Below are 21,036 nucleotides of genomic sequence, written 5' to 3'. Positions count from 1 at the left end.
GTTTTCAGTGAACTCTTTCCCTCAGTGAGCACCACGCTGGTTATTCAGCCTCTCCAACACCAGTTTATTGACTCATGTGGCCTGATCACTGCTTGGGACCCATTTTTTAAAGCACAAGGTGGCACACAGCCATGCTGATGCCCCTGCAGCCATGTTTCCAAAGGAAGTGTGACAGTGAGTGACACATGGTGACTGCAGGGCTGGCACACCCCGGCCCTTGCAGCACCTTCTCCCCATGTGCACAGGCAGCTCGTGGTACCCACGAGCACACACCCAGCAAATCAGCAGCAGCACTTTATCTCCCCTCAGCAAGGCCTCTGCTCCTGGAAAACCACTCACTTCAGTCCAACCATGCCTTTTTAGCTAATTGGCACAGAGAGAAGCAGTTAAATGTAACAGAAACCAGGGCTTCCAAAGGAAGATAACATTTTGGAAGGCACAATTTCTATTGCTTTTTATTACCTTTACCTATGGTTTATATGACAAGGGGTCAGAGAACAGATGCAGATGCTAGACTGGGTGGCTGAGTAAATGAAGTCAACTTCTGCAGAGAAATGCAGAAGGAAGTTAGAAGACATGAGTGAATTCACTTTAGTAGCCAAATGAAGTTTTGACTCACTGCTGACTCAAGTAAAATTCCAATTTAATACACCTTCAAAGCATAACCTCTTCTAGATAAAACAACAGTAATCCACTAACCAAATACACTCAGAAGAGAAAGGGAAATTCTGAGTAAGAGTACAAATATGAATCATTATTCTGATAATGTTTTTGTTATTATTTTTGCAGATGAATCCGAAAGCTCTTAAGACTCAATTAGGTTACCACAGCCAATAAAGATGAGAAGCAAAAGCAAGGCAGATACTTTCTGCCTAGACACCGTGGTGATGGGCACATTAGAAATGAGGTAGATTAGATAGATGAACTAGACAGACACATCTAACTGTCCTCCAGTGCACTCATTTGTTTGACAGCCTGGAAAATGCCAACATTCCTGGGATTAAATGAAAATAGAAAATTGCATTTTCACTGTGAAGTATACATGGAACTTTCCTATGTCAGATTCTCTTTGTTAAAATAAACCAGGGCCCAACCACGTCCTCCCAGAGTGATCAAAGCACAGTAAGATAAATGACATAGAAACCAAGGCACAACCAACTGAGAGCCCTTGGGCTGCTACCCTTGTAGCCAGGTTTTAGTGGAGTGATAATGACCTGCACACACGTTGAGACATTAATTTTTTCCTGAGCTCAACAGCACCAAATATCCTAAACTGCCCATCTTGCATTGCTGTCTTGATGCCATAATTATTTTATCCACGACTTCCAGCTGCTTTACCTTTATGGGCTGGTCAAACAATTTTTGTTCTGTGGTGCCTTTTCCCCCATTTGCTTCTTCAAAAAAAGAAGAGTAAGTATCTTGGATGCAAAAAATTCAGAAGAACACTGAGTGGAGCGGCTGTCCCCAGAGGCTGCTGGGCCAGGTCTGTCTCTGTGCGGCTCTGCCCCAGCTCCCAGAGCAGCACATGCACACAGTTCACACTTGTGCCCACATTCCATCCTTTCTCCAGGACGTGTGCTCCATCCAGAGCTGGCTGTGGCAGCCTGGCAGCGCCCACCCCAGCCCTGGCAGCAGCGCTGCTGAGCCCGGGGAGCCCAGCTGAGCGACATCCCGGAGCTGCCGGGGAGAACAGCATCCAGCTCCTTGTGACAGCTTTCCCCACACAACATCACAATCAGCCAAACACACTTGTAATCTACTGCAGCTGGTGTTTCTATAATTGATAGAGATATAAAAGCCCTTTTTGCTAAAGTTGTACTTTTGTATTTTTTTTTCTTGGGGGAGTTGTGAGAAAGCAGCTACAAAAAGCAAGCTTTAAATCTCAGATAATGTAGCTCCCTTTAGAATCCCAAGCTTAAAGCGAGTAGTTACGAGTTTTAGCAATGCAAAAAAAGGGAGCTAAAAACAAACATTTATTTTACTTGACGTAGCAAAACAGTGGATTAAAAAGTTAAATCAATGCGTCGTCTGAATGGTTCCTGCTGTAGCTGCAATTTCAAATGAAATAAGAATGTTATAAAAACTCGCCCGTATTAGGCACATTTGGAAATGTCTCCTTGTAACTGTTCTTTAAGTGTTCTGTCTATGAGCACTAACAGGTCACTGCACAGGAAATGCAAAAATATGTTACATTTTAATCAGGGCATATAAAACACTGTCTAGAATGTTACATTGCCCTTGGGAATCTGAAGTAAGTAGAGGAACTTTTACAAAGTCCAGGTCACTCTCCCCATTACATCACTGTTTAAAAAAAAATATTATTAGGTTACATTACAGAGATGTCATGTATTAGAACTTTCCCAGTTGCAGGATGATGGCTAAGAGATGCTTATTTCCTTGGAGAAAATCATAATCACTCCCTTGCTCCCCTGCTCATACTTTGTATATTGGAAATTGTGCATTTTAACTGAGTCAAAATGTTTCCAAACAATTATAAAGAGGGAGGACTAATATAAAAATGAGACTGTTCGTATACTCACAGCAACAACAAATTTCAGCACTTTTACCCTAACACACACACACAAATTGAAACTCTGCCTAGCTGAACCTCATAGGTGATAAAAAATGAAAGAAGGGATTTTAGCAGACATGTTTGGGAATGATTAAGGTAAAATGTCCCTAATCCAAACAAATGGAAACCCAGATGTTGATGGCATCATAACATTCCTCTGCCTTCCTGCAACTCTTTCTCCACATGATTTACATTTGTTTAACCCAAATCACAAGTTTGTAAAATCTTTAATAAGTTCACCAAAGCAGCAAAAGAGTAATGCAGAGATGACTGTTTTCTAGATTAACATTCTCAGGATTTTAGTTATTTAATACATAAATGCTGGAGGTGACACAAACCAGTACAATAACCTGAAGGCAACCTGCTCTGCTGAGCCTGATTCGAGTTTTGTGGCTGACTTTCAGATAGAAAGATCAGATTTATAGGAAAAAACTCCCATGGGGCAGCAAACAAAATGAAATAAAATAAAATAACGTGAAATAAAATATACCCCTGTCTCTGAGTAAAACCTAAGTGAGAGCCCCAGGGGCCCAGGGCAGGTACCCACACAGCGACCCAGGGACCAGCCCTCCACCATGGGCGTGTTGGGGCAGGAGAGGAGCTCTCAGACTAGCAAGCCTTTTATCTGAACAGATATCTGTGGTTGAAACTCCTGGCAGGATTCTTTGTCTTGTCTCCAAGCTGCTTTTGTACCACAGCTGCTTCAGTGCCCAGAGTGCCCACGCTCCCTTCAGCCTGACCCGCCCCAGCCATGCCAGGCCTGGCGACGCCACTGACCAACCCCCCTGTCCCACACCCCGACACCTCCCAAACACACCAAATATATCAAATAGATCAAATATACCATTGCCACATGTTCTATATGGGGTCACCAACCTGTCCATGTGCTGCCTGAGCTCTTCCACTCTCCTGTTGGCTCTGCCATCCAAGAGCAGCCCTGCGCCTGCCCGGCATCATCTTCTCCTGGTTCCCGCACCAGGAATTGGGATTTTTCTCCTTTCCATTGGGTTTTACGCTTTTCCTGAGCTGCCTGCACCATGCCTGTGGATGGGATCTCATCTCTGCCATTCAGTTGACATGGGGGGCCCAGCTCTGGCCAATTTTAAGGGGATTTTTTAACTTTTTCCCCACAGAAGAAGGTCCCGCCTCACGCGCGCCGGGCCCACCGGGCCGTGGCGGCCCCTCAGGCCTGGCGCTGCCAGCCCGGCACAGCCCGGCACGGTTTGTTCCCAGCTGGGCTGGATGGATTTCCTGCACACATCCTTTCTGTCTGTGGGTGAGTACAGGCTTTGGGACAGCCAGGGGGAGTCCCACTGTGCAGCCACACCGGTTCCCATCCAGGCCTGACCGGGCAGGAGCTGCCGGACGTGGTCCAAGCACGAGCTCACGGTCACTGTGGGGCTCTACGCTGTCCAGGCAATAAAGGATGCACATGACTTTACTCCTGTTTGCAGTGGATAGTTCATAATTTTATGCTTTCTGCCCCTCTTGTCCACATTCTGCTCCCTAAATCTCTCTGCTTCCTCCCTCAAGGCCTGCGCTCCAGCTAAACACAAACAAAACCTTTCCTTCATTTTCCTTCTGCTCGGACCCATGGCTGCCCCTGCAGCCACTGTCCTACTTATCCCCAGCTCAACTGTTTTTTAAGGGAATGTAATTGAAAAAGAGAAACCAAGAACAGAGCATGTGTGGTGGGGATGGCACGTTGGAGAATGCTGTGTCACCTTCTAAAAATTCTTTGGCAACAGCAACTTTTAGGCTTTATAAGTCAGACAAATTTGGGTGGATTTTCTCAGGGAAAGCAGAAGATATCTCTGAAAAATGTTCACGTCACTGCCAGAAAGCTCAGTGGTCCCACAGCTTTGAAATAAACCCTGATGAACGTCTTCTAATTTTTTGCCAAATAACATCCTACCCTAAATTACAGGAAGAACGTTTTAAGAAAGAAAACACAGATTTTAATAATGGAAATGGTCTCCTCAAGCAGCTCAGAACTGGAAACATTAGAACCAGTAGAAATCAAACTGCTCAACAGGAAACCCCAAACAATCTGGACTATAAGAATTGTTGAGTCCATAACACAGAGGTTATTGCTGCCAATGCCCTGGGCTATCCAGTGCTCCCACATCCATATAACACTGCTCTCAAGGATTATGCTGGTTTTCTGTTCTGATCAAGATTTTCCCTATTTTTCCCCTATTTTTACTATCACACATCTGAACATTTACCACATTCAGGGCCTGCCAGGCAGGTGAAGATGCTGAGCCCTGGGCACCAGTCTTGGCTACTTGCCCTGCGCTATTCGCTGCACCTTGCCTCACCAGCCTGAACAACCCAGACGGAGAAAGAGCTCCTCAGACAAAAAACAAAACAAAAAAATACATCTGTAATTCCAACCACAGAAAAGGCTGATGATTTGTGCTGTCATATTTGAGCTGTTTTTTCTCATGCACCAGTAAAAAAATAACCAGGCGAGGCTGAAAATCCCAGGTCTGAGTCCCTGATTCAGTCAAAGCAGCCCTTGGCCATAAATTTCAGCACTGCCTTAAAAATTGATAGAAACTCTTTCTAATCATCAAGTATTCAGCTGCTCATTACTGATATATACTTTAATGATGTGCCTTTAAATTTTGGTTGAGTTTTAAAAATACAGTTTCCTCAAATTCCATACCAAATCCAGGCCCTGTAATTTTGTTCTGGTGCTTTTTCCTTTCTAAGGTCTGCTTGAAACACAAAATTTAAGGAGTTTACTCTGCCAGGTGATGTTTTGTTAGCTTTTGACAGGAGAAAATATTTAATCCCTTAATTTTTTTTTCCTGCTCTGAATATTAGTTTAATTGTCACAAATAATTAAACTCTTACGAGTTAGAGACATCTTCAGACATTTTGACAATACATATTAAGAGACACTTTAAGGCAAATCTGCACAGATCGGCTTTTATTTGTTATGCTAAACGATGATGCATCCTGATTGCATTAGTTCCTTATTTGTGTGTGCAACAGGAGACGTACTGTGAATGATCTGTAAGGAATAAAATGACAGTATTTGACAGGCTAGGAAATGTCTGGGCAAGGATACAGGAGAAGGAACCCTGAGAGGGCATTGTTTATGGAGGGGCAATGGGGAGAGACATTCCCTTCAATCTAAGGCAATGAAAGGCGCCAACAACTAAATTACAGTTAATAACAGTAAGAAATAAACATAAATTACATATACAAGGCTTGAGCTCAAGGACTTTGGACCACTAAAAATATATATTATTATATCAATTATCAACGAGAGACAAATTCCCATCCTGGGAATTTGCATACGAACTCTAATAACCTACTATTCAGAAATAGAGGCAAGTATTAATTTCCACATGAAAAGGAGCCACGGGAGAGCCTCCCAAGTCCCCAGCTCTGGAGGAGAAAGCCCTACCTGGTGATGCAGCACCTCTGCTCGAGAGGGTAGCAGGCGGTCCCCCAGGTAAGGCAGATCAGCCCCATATTAGCTAAGATTTATTCAGCGTTCCTGTCAATATAATGGCTGAAACAACTATTGCTGAGAGGTAATATGGTGTGAAAATAAACATAAACAACCCGTAATGAATCCAGAGGCTATTACCTGCACCATATTTCTTCTATAGGCAATACATACATCTCCAGTCCAGAGAAACAACATAAAAGTGCCCTTGATTGAGGCCCAATTCCAGTTTATACAAGAGAAGGAACTGAGGGGGGTCCATAGGGATTTGGTGCTAAAGGCTTTTGAAAATTCAGGTCTCTCTTTAGCTGCCCATGTAAGGATTTCGACCCCCTAGGACTGCAAGCTGAGCCTCAAGCTCTATCACCAGAGAATTCCAACCTCCTCTGGCAGTCTGGGTGGAGGAAAATGTGTATGGCCTGTTCAGCTGCAATTGCACCAGGTTTTACATATTTCTCAGGGCAATGCTTTAAACGCAGTCACATCCAGCTCTCCAAAGAAATGCAGAACAGTTTATGGGAAGAAAAGTAACAGGAACCAAATTCTCTGGTCCTGAAACTTACCACTGACCAAAAACCAGAATGTAAAAAACTTGATTGTTCTGTCTAAAACTCTTGCTTAGTCAAGCTCCCTTGGCTTGGTAGAATTAACAGAGCTCTCCTTTCTCAAACCATGAGCTCTCCTATTTTTGGGAGCTCCTGGCCATGAGCAAAGTGCCTCTTCCACCACCACAGGGAATAGCATGGGAGGGATGAAACTGCATTTCCACCCTCCCCAGGGTCCCAGCTGGGCTGTTCCCTCTTCTCCCCCAGCACAGGCCAGGGGATGCCTTGAGCTTCCAGCCCAGACTTCCCTCCTGGAAATGCTCTGATGATAGAAATGTGATCTAGTACCTTGAGCAGGGAATTGGGAGCAAACGCTGCTTGACCTTGAGCAAATCAGGTAAAACCTCCCGGGTTCAATTCGCCTTTTTGTACAGATGAGGGGAAATATTCCATATCTCTGGGGTTATTCTGAGGAGTATCAGCAAGAAATCCACGGAAGAAAAGTGCTAAGTGTGAAGAAATATTGCTCCACTGCCTAACAAAGGACGCAAATACGAGCAGGATCCACGCAGCTAATCAAAAGCACTGGAAAGCTTTTAATTTTTTTAGCATTTAATGCTACAGATGATCAATATAATTACTTAGCTTCTTTCTCCTTTCACGTGTTAATTTAATGCTACTTGTACTGTGCTTATGTACGGCACGACACGGCAGAAAAACACATAAAAAAATAATTTTGGTAGACCACTACAGCAGCTGGCACAAGGTTTCTTCGATAGAAAATATAAACTCATAAAAGACCCAGTGCTTTCCTGTGTAGTCCACTCACCCTGTGGGAAGCAAATGACTTCTTCCTATATGTACAAAGAAAATTGCAGAGCTTATAAATCGTGCCGGTGATTCGTCGTGCAATTCACACAAAAAAATATTTATATATGGAAAATTCAGAGTAAAATCTCTCCACGAAAAACAGAAATTACTTCTGTACAAGTGCGGGGCGAGTGATAGAAATAAGGTTGTTGTCTGCACACACAAACCACAATGTGCAGATTTTCATTCCAGTCTCCTCTAAGCAGAGTTTCACTTGCAGAAAAAAAAAATCTGAGCTATCAAGGTATTCTAGAGAATTTAATTATTTTCATTAAAAACAAGAACTGTAAGCTGCTTCTTTTTTCAACAGGAATTCTGCACTGATTCCACATAAACAGACCCAATATCACTTCAGCAAAGTTGCTTTGGGAATATGTAACAGCCTTTTTTAAGTTATGAAAGCAATATTGGATGAGATTTACTACAATTTAAGATAAGTGGGTCTTAATTTTATATGAACAGAGAGACTTAAAAAGCAGGCAGGAAGAGTTCCAATTATATTGTGCTGGAATATCAGGCCCTGTGCAAAATTGCCCCTTTTCTGTTTTACATGCATAAAAACAAGCACAACAGGCTTTTCAATTAAATGAGTCTTTTGAGAGAGATGCAGGAAGAGCCAGCGAGCTCCTTAAAACTTTATTGCTTTATATCTTTGTCAGGTAGGGCTGTGAGTTGAAAATGACCTGTTCTTTGCAGCACACAGTCCTTCCTGTGAGCTTTTTCTTCCTGTTTGACCCCTCAATTTTAAAGGTTTCCCAAAACGGGAATGCAAGGCTTGATCTGGATTAGTTTTCCCCATCTACTCGGTAGTTGTGCTTTTCCACAGCCATCCAGAGCTCAGGATGTTTCCCAGAGTCTCTTTAGCATTGGGAGTAACTTTAATGAGCCTCAGTATCATTAGAGGAGAGCAGTTTACAGAACACAGGGAGAAAAGACACAGAAAGGAATAAGATACAGCTCTAATGGATACAAGCCATGGAGATGAAAGAACGAAGTCAGCATCTCATTTGCATTAATACAATAAAAATACAGCATTAATGTTGCTAGTTGTAAATTTTTTTTCAATAAAGTTCAGCCTGATTATATCTGGGAAAAAGGTAGGCTGTGCATTCCTCATAGTATTTATCCTATAAAGAGCAGTTGCTGCCTATTAACTTTCTAGATTTAATTGCCACTAAAAGCAATCTCCAGGAAACTTCAATTGAAAGTCACTCCTCAAGAACCGATGGTCTGAGCTCTCAGAACTGCTTTGTTTATGGCAACACAAAGCCAGAGCTCCAATTCACACAGCTCCACTCCATCATTATGTTCAGAATTTTGTTTACTGATATTATGTGTGTGTATGTCTATAATTATACATCCAGACACACACACACCAGTTCATCACCAGAATCAGGCAAAAGCAATACTGCCAACCTTGTTTATACAAAAAGCACAAAGCACAACCTCAAAAATCATGGGACTGGCTGAAAATGATGGGAAGTTAAAAACAGTCACTCTAAGAATCAAGGCATTTTTCTTCTGCATAAGAACTTCCAGCCTGCTTGTTTTCAAGCTCCTCTCCAGAGCAGACAGTTTGAAATAAATTTCCTTTTAAAATGCATATTGGACACTTGCATAATCATCATCAGACTCCAGGAGCTGGAGGTTTGAAGAAAATAAACCCTAACAAAGACTTTCAGGGGACACTACTGCTAACAGCATAGTTCTAACATTTGGGCAAAGATTGGTGCAATAATCAAAGCCTGCTCTGAACAACCGAGCTCTCCAGGTGCATCCCTCTCCCAGACAGGCACTTTTCTCCTCGCCTTGCAGGTATGGATGTGTGCATGCCTGAAAAGGATCTGTTTCTCAGACATTTAGGACTGTTTGTTCTATTTAACTGTGGAATTTTACCAGTACTTGGGACTATCAGGCGCTGCACGTTAGAAACTCTGTATTTTTCACAATCAGATCCTGTCATTTTGAAGCTATTGTTGTGCCTTTCTTTTTCCTAGGGCAAAGGGGGAAAACATTTCTTTTAGGGAAACAAAGATTCTCTTCATTTTTCTAAATGAAACACTTAATGCAACAATTAGATCAGAAGACCCGTTTTTCCACTTCTTTTTTTTGCCTGAGAAAGCTCACAAGGTAATGGATGAAAAGCCAGCAACAGTTGAAGAGGGATGTGTAAATCTAATGGGAAACACTGTGCTTCTGTGATGCTTTTCTCCTTGAAACCTTAAAAAATACATGGTTTGCTGTCAAGGTACTTCTGAGTTGCAGAAGCCGTTATTATAACACGGTAAAAATTACTCTGTGCCAACAGCCTCAAGTGAGAAGCCGCCTTAATGAGAAATAACTGCTTTTAGCCCCTAAAAGCACATGGAACTTTCAGGCTTTGGATTTGCAACCCCATTTTCAAGCATTTTCTCGAGCTGCCGCCCCTGTGCACAACATGAACACCGTGCCTTAAAAAAGGTTTTTTTAAAAGCCCATCTCACCTCCTGGTACCCAGAACCAGTGCTCAGTAATTAACACAGAGCACGGAAACGTGACTGGGGAGGGAAGTTGGCCGAGCAAGCAGAATATCTCAGTCATACAGCCTTCAGGAAAGAATAGCTCACAAGCATTAGGAGCAGAAGTTCCAAGCAGAAGTGGCCCTGGATTTAAAACTTAATGGAAGAATCCGGTCCCTCTTCAGAGGCAGAATGCTTCCCCAGGAACATATATATTGAATTTTGTAGCTGAACAGCCCAATCTTACACAGACAGTCCTTCCACACAGGCCAGTCACCCACTGAAACAAAGTGCTGAGTAAGAGCTGCTGAACTGGGCCCACTCTCATGTAAATGATTGTAATTAAATAGGTAATGAAAAATCCCTGCTCTTGCATGAATGAAATGGAAGATTTCAGCTCGGAGTGTAATGTGGTTCCACTTGGCTCCTGTATCAGATCGGGAGACAAATGAAAATGTCTCTCTGCTTGCATGAGCATGCTTTGGAGGTAAAACTTCACAAATATTTTCATTTTGCAAAGAAGAGGGAAAAACAAAGACTTATTCTAGCAGCAAAGTCTGTAGGATGACACCTTTTTAAGGCAGAATGCGGTGCACATATCTCAAGCCAAAAAGCATTAAACAGAATTTGAATAATTTTACTTTGCCTTTGCTAATAATACGTCATCCAGTGGAAGAACCAGGCCTTTTTCTCCCCTCCACCAGCTGACATGATATTTTTTTTACATTTGAGCTCTTAAGATCTGCACAATAGCTTAACACAATAAGTGTTTAGCCTCTGGTTCCAACTGTAATTGATAGAGTACAGTTCCATTCCCTCTGCTGCTGCTAAGTTGGGAATTGCAGCCACAGCAACTGACAGCTTTTTTTTCTCCGCGAGTCTGGAGTTGCTCTCTGGGAGTGATGTCCTCATCGGGATGGGAAGGGAAATGACGGCAGAAAAGCTCACCCTGGCCCTGCGCTACCGAGGGACTCCAGGGACCTCTGCTAGGGGAGACAGCTCCTTGAGGTGGGTGCTGAAAATGAGAACAAAAATCAGGAGGAGAAAGCTCCGGGAGGAAATTTCCAAAATGCTGCCGGTTTGGAGAAAATGGGCTTCTCAGAGAGCACGGAGGAGGGAGAGCAGTTATGCACTAGAATTTCTGACAATGGACACGCTTTCAAAAGTGCTGTAAAATTGTGTCATTTGCTGATGGAAACGTCTTTTGTTTCCCAGTCACAGGGGCTGAACTCTGGGTGCGCCCCACTCTTCAGATAGTGGGGAGATACTGGGCTTGGATAAATGAGAGGAAAATTGAAATAGGGAAATAGGCACTAAAATGAGCGTGATTTCAAATTGTCCCGTTCAGGCCTGAGTTCTGACATGGGAAAAAAATTTCCGAGCAGCTTTGGGCTTAGGAGCCGACTGCAGAATTTAACGCAGATGGCGACTAATTTTGGTGCCTCTTAGTTGCAAAAGTACCTATTTTTGAAGATATTTAATTAACCAGGATTTAAAGGCTCCTCTTGTTTGTGAACACCTTGGCCTTTTTGTCATCTGTCAGCATCGTGATGTGCACTGTAAGTGAAGGGTTCTGAGGCATGAACTGTTTAGGTGGTTTTGATGTGCAGTTGCTTTTCTGGAGGATGTTGAAAGAAAACAGTGCTGCCATTTCTACAGTTTCATTCAGCGCTGCTTCCTTGGAATCTGCTGCCATTGCCCCTGTTATAAAGGGTACAAACAATCCTGGAACAGCCACAGTGCTCCTGGATACATTTATAGAGATATCTGGCTGCGTTTCACCATAGAAATACAGGGAGCAAGCCTTGCTGGTTTTTTACTCTGCTCCCTGCACAAGCAGAATTTCACATTCTAAATACAATTCTGGTTTAAATAACCTTCCCTACTAAGGTGCAAGCTGCAGCTTTACAGAACTCCCTGCTCACCATCTTCTCCTTGCTGCTGTATGAGGACTCTTCCAAAAACAAACCTGTGTTATTCTACAGCTCCAATAAACAGAATAAATGTGCCTGAGACCTGCTTCTCCTGTACTTCCCAGCTTTGCTTGTTAGCTAGTCTGTTGGGGCTGAGAGAGAAAGAAAGAAGAAATATAAAATTTCACCCGCAAAGGGCGTTAAGTCCAGATTCCTCTTTGCAGGCTTTAAAAAACCAAACTACCAATTCATAATCACAAAATAAAATATGCACATTTAAACAAGCTGCAGGGGAAAGGAGAGTTTAATCCAGTGAAATTGTGTTTGAAAGCTATTTCATACCCCTAGGAATAAAATCTGAATAGCAATTCTGCTTTGCTTCCACCCTTTTTCCACCCTCCTGTTAATATATTACCATTTGTTATGGAATCCTTACGAGACTTTTGCCCCAGACCTGGCTGCATTTTGCCGAAGGATGAAGGACTTTGTGGGCCTGAGCCTCCTCTTGCTCACAGGAGCAGTCAGAACTCAGTGATGCTTCAGGGAAGCGATGTTTGATTTGCACCTGAGCGGGAAGAATCTGGCCCGTTTGTAAAGCCCTTTGTGGCGCCTTGGGGCGAGAGCCCCAACACGCACGGGCTGTTTATTGCAGACACAGGTCCCATCCTAAAGCAGGCTCTGATGGAAAGAGCTGCAACTCTCTGCCTCAACAACTATCGACTTGGCAATGACGCTCTCAAAAAGCAAGGATGATTCAGAAAAGATTCCTGCAAAGATCAAAATCCGTTTGACATCGTTTCGGTGTTGATGTGAAATAAAGTGGCTCTAAAAGTGTAATCGGAGAGCAGAAATCCCCATCATCACACATAAATAGTGCCCCATTTATCCAATTACACTCCCTTGTTTCATTACAATGCTCTGGAATATATTTCTTAGGAATACAAGGCTTAAAATTAATAATAGAAAAGGACAAAATTGCCATGTATATTTCTCTAGATAGATTTTCATCTAACAGCAGGACCTCACTTCTGATTCACTCGCTGGTTCTCTCTAACCTTTACATTATTCATTAATCAAACTCGAAACCTGCTTTCAAAGTCAGTGCATGGCAGTAATTATTTACAGTTGTGCATAGTATTTAATTTTAAGCAATGACAAAAGCAGGCATGTCCAGAATCATAAGGCTTATCATTTTTCTTCCCTTGGAGGTGAACTATCTGAAGAAACTAAAAGTTGCAAACTTCTCTTCAATATCTCTGCTGCCATCAAGACAAAATGCAGTGCAACTGATACCTTTGAACTTGTACAACTAAAAATAAATAAAAGTGAAAATTAAGTAATATATAATGTATTAACTCCTTTAAATAAAAGGACTAAGGAGCTTTGCCTTGATGAGAGGTACATTTCTTATTGCACAGTCTGTCTCCTGTCACTTTGAGGTATTTTTCACCATACAAAACAGAACCTCAGTATTATCCCTGAAAATGAAAGTCAGTTTTAAGAACTATATACAACAGGCACGTCTGCTCTTTGAAACTCCCCCCTACCCCCCACAAACAGACAAATACAACTTCAAAGCAGGAGAACTATTGCAAATGTATAAACCTACTTCAAATAGTTCTGCTAGCTGAAACTGGACTGCATTTGCACGATTTTGCTCACCTGAAACAACATTGATCTGAGGAGAAATCTAATCAAAGAAATGTACCACTGAAGAGCAATGCACGTTTTATAATGAGAATGAGAAAAGAGAGATCTAATTGTGGTTATACGAGTTTCTCCCTTGTCACTAAGATCTTAAAAATGCTGTAGGATCCTGGATAAAAACATCTCTTACTGTATCACAGCAGGGAAATCCCAGGAAACAACAGCACGGGCTTTGCTCGCAAAAATTTACTTACTGTATCCTATGTTTCTAAAAAAGAACACCGTGCTCCTGCCACGAAAAGATACTACACACATTCCAAGTGAAAATTCTACTTTGAAACCCAAATAAAATGAAGCCTCCTGTTCCTGACAGAGAGAAAAAAGGAGCAGTTCTAGCACTGTCACTGTGCCGATCAGCATCCATGAAAAACCAGCTATTTATTTATCCTGCAAGTTGAAAATGTGAACGCCTTATTCAGATCAAACCTCTTGGTGAAGAAAATAATAATAGCGACACTGACAGCAGAGGCCTCCCGGACACACATATATATTTATATATATGTATATATATACATATATTTATATAAATATGTGTGTTTCTAACGGAACTGTTATTAATGGCGATCACCATAAATTTGGGATCTTTGCCTGCCAGGAATCCCAACCTGCACACACTGGGCACGTCCCAAAAGCTTCTGCCTGCAGCCCATTGTCCTGCACCCAAGGAAATGCAGCCAAAGCTGAGTTGATAAAAGTTCTGCGTGTCCCAGTTTCTCTGGGGTGACATTTCCCCCTGCGTGGATCCCAAGCACTACTTCACAAAGTTTATTCAAGTGTGCCACTAAACTTGCCCATACGTTTTGTCCCGCATTTGCTGTGCTACACCCAGGAAATATTCACAAGGGCGAGGGAAAATTTTTGAACTAAAGACTTCAAATATGAGTTTTCTTTAAAGAACTAATCCGAGGAAGGACACAAAGGGAAAAAAGAAGGGAAAAAACCCGCCTACATTAAAAGCCAAACAAGATAATAATTGTGCATGTCTGGCTAAGAGAATCTAGAGGGCAAGCCTTACGTCATTGGCACTTGGGTTACCATGGTGAGTGATTTATTGATATATATCAAGAATGAATAGATCAAAGGCAGCAAGATGACAGGTGATCAATCAAATGTCAAATCAAAGCTGGCAATCAACTGGAAAGCTGATTTTTCAGTGGGTGGGTCTGGCAGAAGAAAAATGAACTTCCATATTGCGCTTCCCAGAAACAAAACCCCAGCACACTATTAAATAAAAAAAATAAAAAGCAATTAAGGAGCCTGAAAGAAAAGTCTTTGCAAAGATTTACTATACAGACCCACTCGTCTGTTTCTTTTTCTTGGCCCCCAAAAGAAAAAGAACACCCTACAATGACAAACAAAACACTTCCAAAGTTGCAAACTATTTTCTTCTGTTAAAAAAAAAAAAAAAAATTGCAAAACCACTTGGCATGTGCAAATATATAAACTCGGCTACGAAACAAAAGAAGGATTTGATTTGAAAATGTGGATTGTCTTCTAACAGTCAGAACGTTTCATTTTATTTCCTGTTGCAATTTTCACCACTGATGATCAAAGGCTGAACTTCCCCACCGGGTTCATCAGCAGAGAGAGTCCCTGTACTATTTCAGGCACACACAGCGCTCTCTCACACACACACCCGGCCAGAACTGCCACCAGAAATACGGCGAAATAAAAGATTAAACACCCCGACCCACTTCGCGAAACACACGGATCCAAAGCGAAAGCCACCGGGAGGGGGGAGAACCAGAAAGGAAAGGGGGAAAAAAAAAATCTATCCTAAAGCGAAAAGCGAAGGGAAGCCCGAGTGCTTTCGGTTCGGGCAGGGGAAGGGGCAGGGGGAGAAGGGGGCCGGGGGAAGAAAGTTGGGGGGAAAAGTTTCGGCCGGGCAGCGGCAGCGGGGAGCGGCGGCGAGCCGGGGGCAGCCGCGGAGGGCGAGCGGACAGCCCGTGGCAGAGCAAAATCTTGGCAATAAGGAATGAAACTGGCTCCTCAGACTTACGGAGGGAAAGGGAGGGGGAGGGGGGATAAATAAATAAAGATCCAGCCCGGAAAAGCAAGGGTGACCCTAAATAATAATAAAGATGGGGGGTAGGAGTGGAAGGAGTGGAGAGACAGAGGCTGTGTAAGTGGATGGCTTCTCCTTACCTGCAGCCCGTTTGGGTGCTTGCTGTTTCCTCCTTGGCATCGCTCTACTTTCTCCAATCTCACTTCTGTCCCCAGATCCGAGAGCCCTGAGACGCTCCTGAGCCGTGTTCCTCTGCCTCTCAGCTGCTTCCCCAGCACCCCCCTCAAGCCTCCCCTGCCCCCCTCCTTTCCACTTCACTGATAGGAACCTGTTTGGTTTTTATTTTATTTTAGAGATCTAGGTTTCTTTCTTTCTCTCTCTCTCTCTCTCTCTCTCTCTCTCCCTTTTTTTTTTTTTTTTTTGGTTGGCTTTTTTTTTTTTTTTTAACTGTTGCAACACTTGCTTTGCTTTGATTCAAACATCCAAGCTCAGGAGCAAATGAAAGGCGCCCACAGTGCCAGAGAACGGTAATAAATAAATAACAAAATAGATCTGTATATATTAAAAAGGCAGCTCTGGAGAGACTGTGGGGCTGGCTGCTTCCTCCCTTCCCTGTCCTGTCCTCCTCCTCCTCGCAGAGCCGTATGGCGGAGCGGTGCCCGGGTGTGCGCGGTGTGTGTGTGTGTGCGTGCGTGTGTGTGCGCGGAGCGCCGCAGGTTCCGTGCTGTCAGATGCCAGGCAGTGAGTGATATGGGAGCGGACAGGGAGGCTCGGGATGGGAGGAAATGTGGGATCCGCACACACACGCGCGCACACGCACCCCCGGCGCGGGCACACGCGCGCACACGCGCTCACACACACACACACACACACACGCGCGCCCCGCACACACACGCGCGCACACGCACACACAGGCAGGGCGAGGCGATGCCAGCGAACATCGATCCGCCGAGCAAACTGAACATTAACAAACTCCTCCTCCGCGACCCGATGACAGGAGGAAATTTACTCCGCGCAGCCGGGCGGCAGAGCCGTTCATTAAAGAGACAGGGCGCCGGCACCGCGCCCGCCGCCGCCAGCGCCGCCGCCGCCCCGCCGGCCCCGCGGGGACACCGCTCCCCACGCGGGGACACCCCCTCCTCACCCCCCCCCCCCAGGCGGGAACACCCCCTCCTCACACCCCCCTCCACGCGGGGACACCCCCCATACGGGACCACCCCCCGATGCCGGACCATCCCCTCCATATGCGGGACCTTCCCCCGCACACGCGGGACCACCGCGGGGTCACCCCCGGCCCCGCAGGATGCGCTCCCCAAGGGAGGGCGCTGCGGGCAGGGGCGCTCCGTGCGATCCACCCGAGACAGGGCGGTTCCAGGGGAAAAGAGGCATTTGCAGCACGGATCCCGCTGGGCGGCCGGGCGCGCTCTGCCGCTGGGCTGTCCGCGGCTGCCGGGTCACCGGGGTGCTCCTCAGGTGTGCCCGGGGCTGGGGACCGGGGGATGCTCCCCCAGGTGTGCCCGGGGCTGGGGACCGGGGGATGCTCCCCCAATTGTGCCTGAGGTTGGGGACCGGGGGATGCTCCCCCAGTTGTGCCTGAGGTTGGGGACCGGAGGATGCTCCCCCAGGTGTGCCTGGGGCTGGGGACCGGGGGATGCTCTCCCAGGTGCTCCCTCCCGCCTGTGGATAGCGCGGGGCTGGTGACCAGGTCCCTTCCCTGCCCAGGGTGTCGCTCTGCACCCTGAGGTGTCCCAGCCATAGGAACACGAAGGGATCAGAGGGTTGGACATCGAAGTTTGGTGAAGTTTGGGTGAAACCCCTCTGCTCCCCGAATTACCCCTGGCACCTGGATTTAGGGAGAGTCAGGTCCATTCATCAGCTTTTCCTTCAGCTGCTGCGAGCACCTTGGGGGTTTAAATGTGATTTGGGATTGAAAGGATAGACGAATTTCTATGTATTCAACTATAATTTGTATAAGAACTCCTAAAAGTAGCTTTTCTGATACTCCATATCTTAAACCACGAGGTTGCTGTAGAACTGAGTTTTTACCTTTTTTTTTTTCTTTTTCTGTTTTGGCATTTGACTCTTCCTAATGAAACTGTTGGGTTTAATAGGAATAATTTGTACACCTCTTAAATATAAAATATAAATATAAATATAAATATAAATATAAATATAAATATAAATATAAATATAAATATAAATATAAATATAAATATAAATATAAATATAAATATATTTAATATATCTGTCAGGTACAAAGCACCAGCAAGAGCCACTGTGTTGAAGCCAGTGTCACTGGGCCATCTGCAAGGCACAGGCCTGCAGTCCCCTCTGTGACCTTTGTGTTCAGCAGCCCAACACCAGGCTGTGTTTATAAAAGTGTCCCCCTAACTGGTGTCACTGAAATTATTTGATAGCCTTCCCTGTACGAACTCCAGCAATTTTTATATGCAATAACAAAGTATTTATTGGTGCAAGCAAATGCTTCATTCAAAAGATAAAATAGGAAAACACTACTATAAAATGCTAACTTTTCCACTTCTGCGTGACATAACTCACCTGGGAGTGAACAGCTCTGCTCGAATCAGTGGGAATTGTGGGGATGTCTGGTACCTGTGTGCAGCAGGTGTAAAACCCTGCTGGTGCACACCAGGGATTTCCACTTTGTCTCCAGTCCAGGCAGGTGTAAACACAGGGCCAGGAGGGGCCACAGCAGCAGGACAATTATCCCTGCCCTGGGATGAGGAGCAATGACACACTACCTGACTTGGAAAGTGCAGCCTGCACCTGGGTCAGGTACTTCAGCACAGGGTGGCAAAGTAAAATTTTCCCTTCATGTTCTGTGTGTCTTGATTTGAGATTTTGAACCCTTAAGCTTCTGCATATTGGTTCCCAAATCAGAAAACTGCAGATACCTCTGGCTGGTGTTCTGTTTCCTGTCCTCCCTGTCTGCTCAGAAAGGTGCTGCACCTCCAATAGATTGTTTATTTTGAAGGATTGTGAAGGATTAAATGCTGTTTAACCCAGTGATGCTTTAGCAAGATTTCTCCCAGACCTCGGGGCACGATGTGGGTGTTGGGACACTCGCAGGCACGAGGGGGTGGCAAACAACAGAGTCCTGTGCTATTTTAACCTCTCCATGTGCTGCTCCTGTGCAAGTTGCAGAGCCAGGAGCTGTGGTTCAGGCAGGGCAGCAGTTCAGCGTGCTCTGGGATCAGAGGACAGCTATTGTTCTCCAGAGTCGTGGCTCCAATCCAAACGTGCACGCTGGGGACGGGATTTGTATCGGTGCCGCTCGCAGCCTCCACGTGCAAGATGAGAAAGTCACTGTTTGAAATGGTTACTCCTTGGGGAAAGGGGAATTGAGAAGATGGACTTGTGAGTGGAGCAGGAGTGAGATGGCACCCTATCCTCGGTGATAAATGGGAGCATTAACAAGGCTTGGTCGAGAGGAACCCTACAGATTTATGGCTTCCTGTCTCCACCAGCAGATGCCATTATGGCTGACAGAACAGAATGCCTTTCAAGAGGGAGCTGGGCTGGGATTATGAAGAAGAGGGAAAAAAAGCAAGCAGAGTCTGGTGTCCATTTTTATCCGCTGGTCAGAATTGGCTGATAGCTTTGAATAGAGCTGGAACTACCCAGCGTGCGTGCGCTCCCTGCTCCCGTTATTTATAATAAAGTTGGTGAAGGTCATTTAGCATCTCTTTTAGCACAGGAAGAACCCATAATATTTACTGAAAGCATTTTTGCACTCTTGAAAATTAGAGATAATAAAATGAACAGATAGCACTGGAGGCTTCCTTGGCTTATCCAATGGAATAATCTCGATGGGTGCTTAATGTTTACTTTGGAAATGCAGCAAATGATTCTGAAGCTATATTGAATTTTATCTATTTTTATTACATTGCAGAATAATATTTCTCTTTCCTGACAAAATGTTATGACCAGTAATAGCAATGGCAGTTATGCATGTTCAAAAAAGAGTAATCAAATCTCATGCTTCAGGGCATGAGCTGAATTCCCCACTGGGATCCAGAAGGAATTTTTTCCCCCAAATATAGCAATATACAATCAAGTAGGTATGTTCTTAGAGGATTTTCAATTTCTTGGTTAGGTGCAGATTACATGGAGCAACAGTGCGACCTGGGATTGTGAAAATCCTCTCTTGCTGCAGTTTGGGCTGGTTTGGGTCCGATTTTTCAGCCTAATGTGTGTGAGTTGTTGTGCCTTACAGGAAAGTTTACAGCCACTTCTGTGTGCAATAAAGGGCCAAATGCTCTTTGTGTACCTGACTCTGATAACAGTTCCCATCAGTGTAGTCACAACAAGCTCAGCCCTGTGACTTGCGGTGTTTTATCTTACTTATTTTTGTTGTCCATCTTTCTTTCAGTGACTGTTCTGCTGATAATTACACGTGGGGATTGTTTTCTTTCCTTCCTTTTTTTTCCCCTCTAGAAGTTATATATATGTCGGTACATAACTCCTCTTGAATGAAATTCACAGTGTTGGTGACCCCTTTCACGCTTTCCCTACCACTGAGGAGAATGAAAAAGTGGAGATTCTGGTAAGTCCTGCAAACAAAGAAAGGGTTAGAAATATTTGATTTGATGAATAAATAATTTTCAGTATTGCCAGTTAATGACATTGTCAGCCTCAGTGTTTACTTCTTTCTTTTTAGAATTATTGGAGGAAAATTATTTTAAAAAGGATTTGGGTTACAACGATTTTGAAAGAATCAACTTGAGGACAGACTGAGGATTCTTTAGGGAAAATAGAGAACCCTGTAGATCTGTTGCAGTCCCTGCCTAGGAACACTTTAACTGTGCCCATTCCACTGAGGCACATTTGACCAACGCGATGCAGATTCAACAACTCCTCTGGGCAACCTCTTCCAGTGGCTTTACCATGGAAAAATTCATCCTGCTGCTGGAAAACTGTTTCTTTTTGGGGGCCTTCTCAAATAAAATGGAGAACAGTTTCTTCCCTTCCTCTTTGAGGCAGCTTTTAACATCTTTGCAGACACGCTACCCCCACTCCCCAAACCATCCCCACTTCTTCAGCCATCCCTTGCACATCACATTCCCTGGCCCTCATTTCCCTGCTCCGTGGCTGGACAACATATGATTTGAGGTGCAGTGCCAAAACCTGACTGCTGGATTGCGTTTTCCACCTCCCCAGCAGCGAGTGGGATTACTTCACATGTCTAACACATGACACTGCTGTTTACATGTCCCAGTTTGACACCCGCCCTTTCTGCAGCAGCATGACACCGTTGACTCACGGAGAGCTTCTGATTCAGTGCAGCCCCAGCTGCTTTCCTGCAGAACTGCTTTGTAATCAGTTGTCCCCATCCCATATTTGAGCAGTTGATTATGCATCAGTGACAACTTTGCACTGATTCATCTTGAATTGCATCCTATTTTTTCCGAGTGTTCCTGCAATTTGTCAGGCTCGTTC

At 44.4% G+C, this 21,036-nt stretch overlaps 1 protein-coding gene across 1 annotated transcript in view; it reads right to left on the bottom strand.

Annotated features, from left to right (window-relative positions):
• TSHZ2 (teashirt zinc finger homeobox 2) overlaps nucleotides 1-15,807 on the bottom strand; it is a 130,581-nt gene extending 114,774 nt beyond the window's left edge. The window contains exon 1 of the mRNA XM_084217941.1: nucleotides 15,717-15,807. Coding sequence (XP_084074067.1) covers nucleotides 15,717-15,756 — 40 coding nt within the window. The 5' untranslated portion in view covers nucleotides 15,757-15,807. The remainder of the gene's footprint in view (nucleotides 1-15,716) is intronic.
• Between the last annotated feature and the right edge of the window lie 5,229 nt (nucleotides 15,808-21,036).

This window comes from Fringilla coelebs (genome assembly GCF_963513975.1).
Source record: "Fringilla coelebs genome assembly, chromosome: 18".
Lineage (NCBI taxonomy): Eukaryota > Metazoa > Chordata > Aves > Passeriformes > Fringillidae > Fringilla > Fringilla coelebs.
The sequence above is the reverse complement of the archived record's forward strand: the minus strand, read 5'-3'. Positions and strand labels throughout refer to the sequence as shown.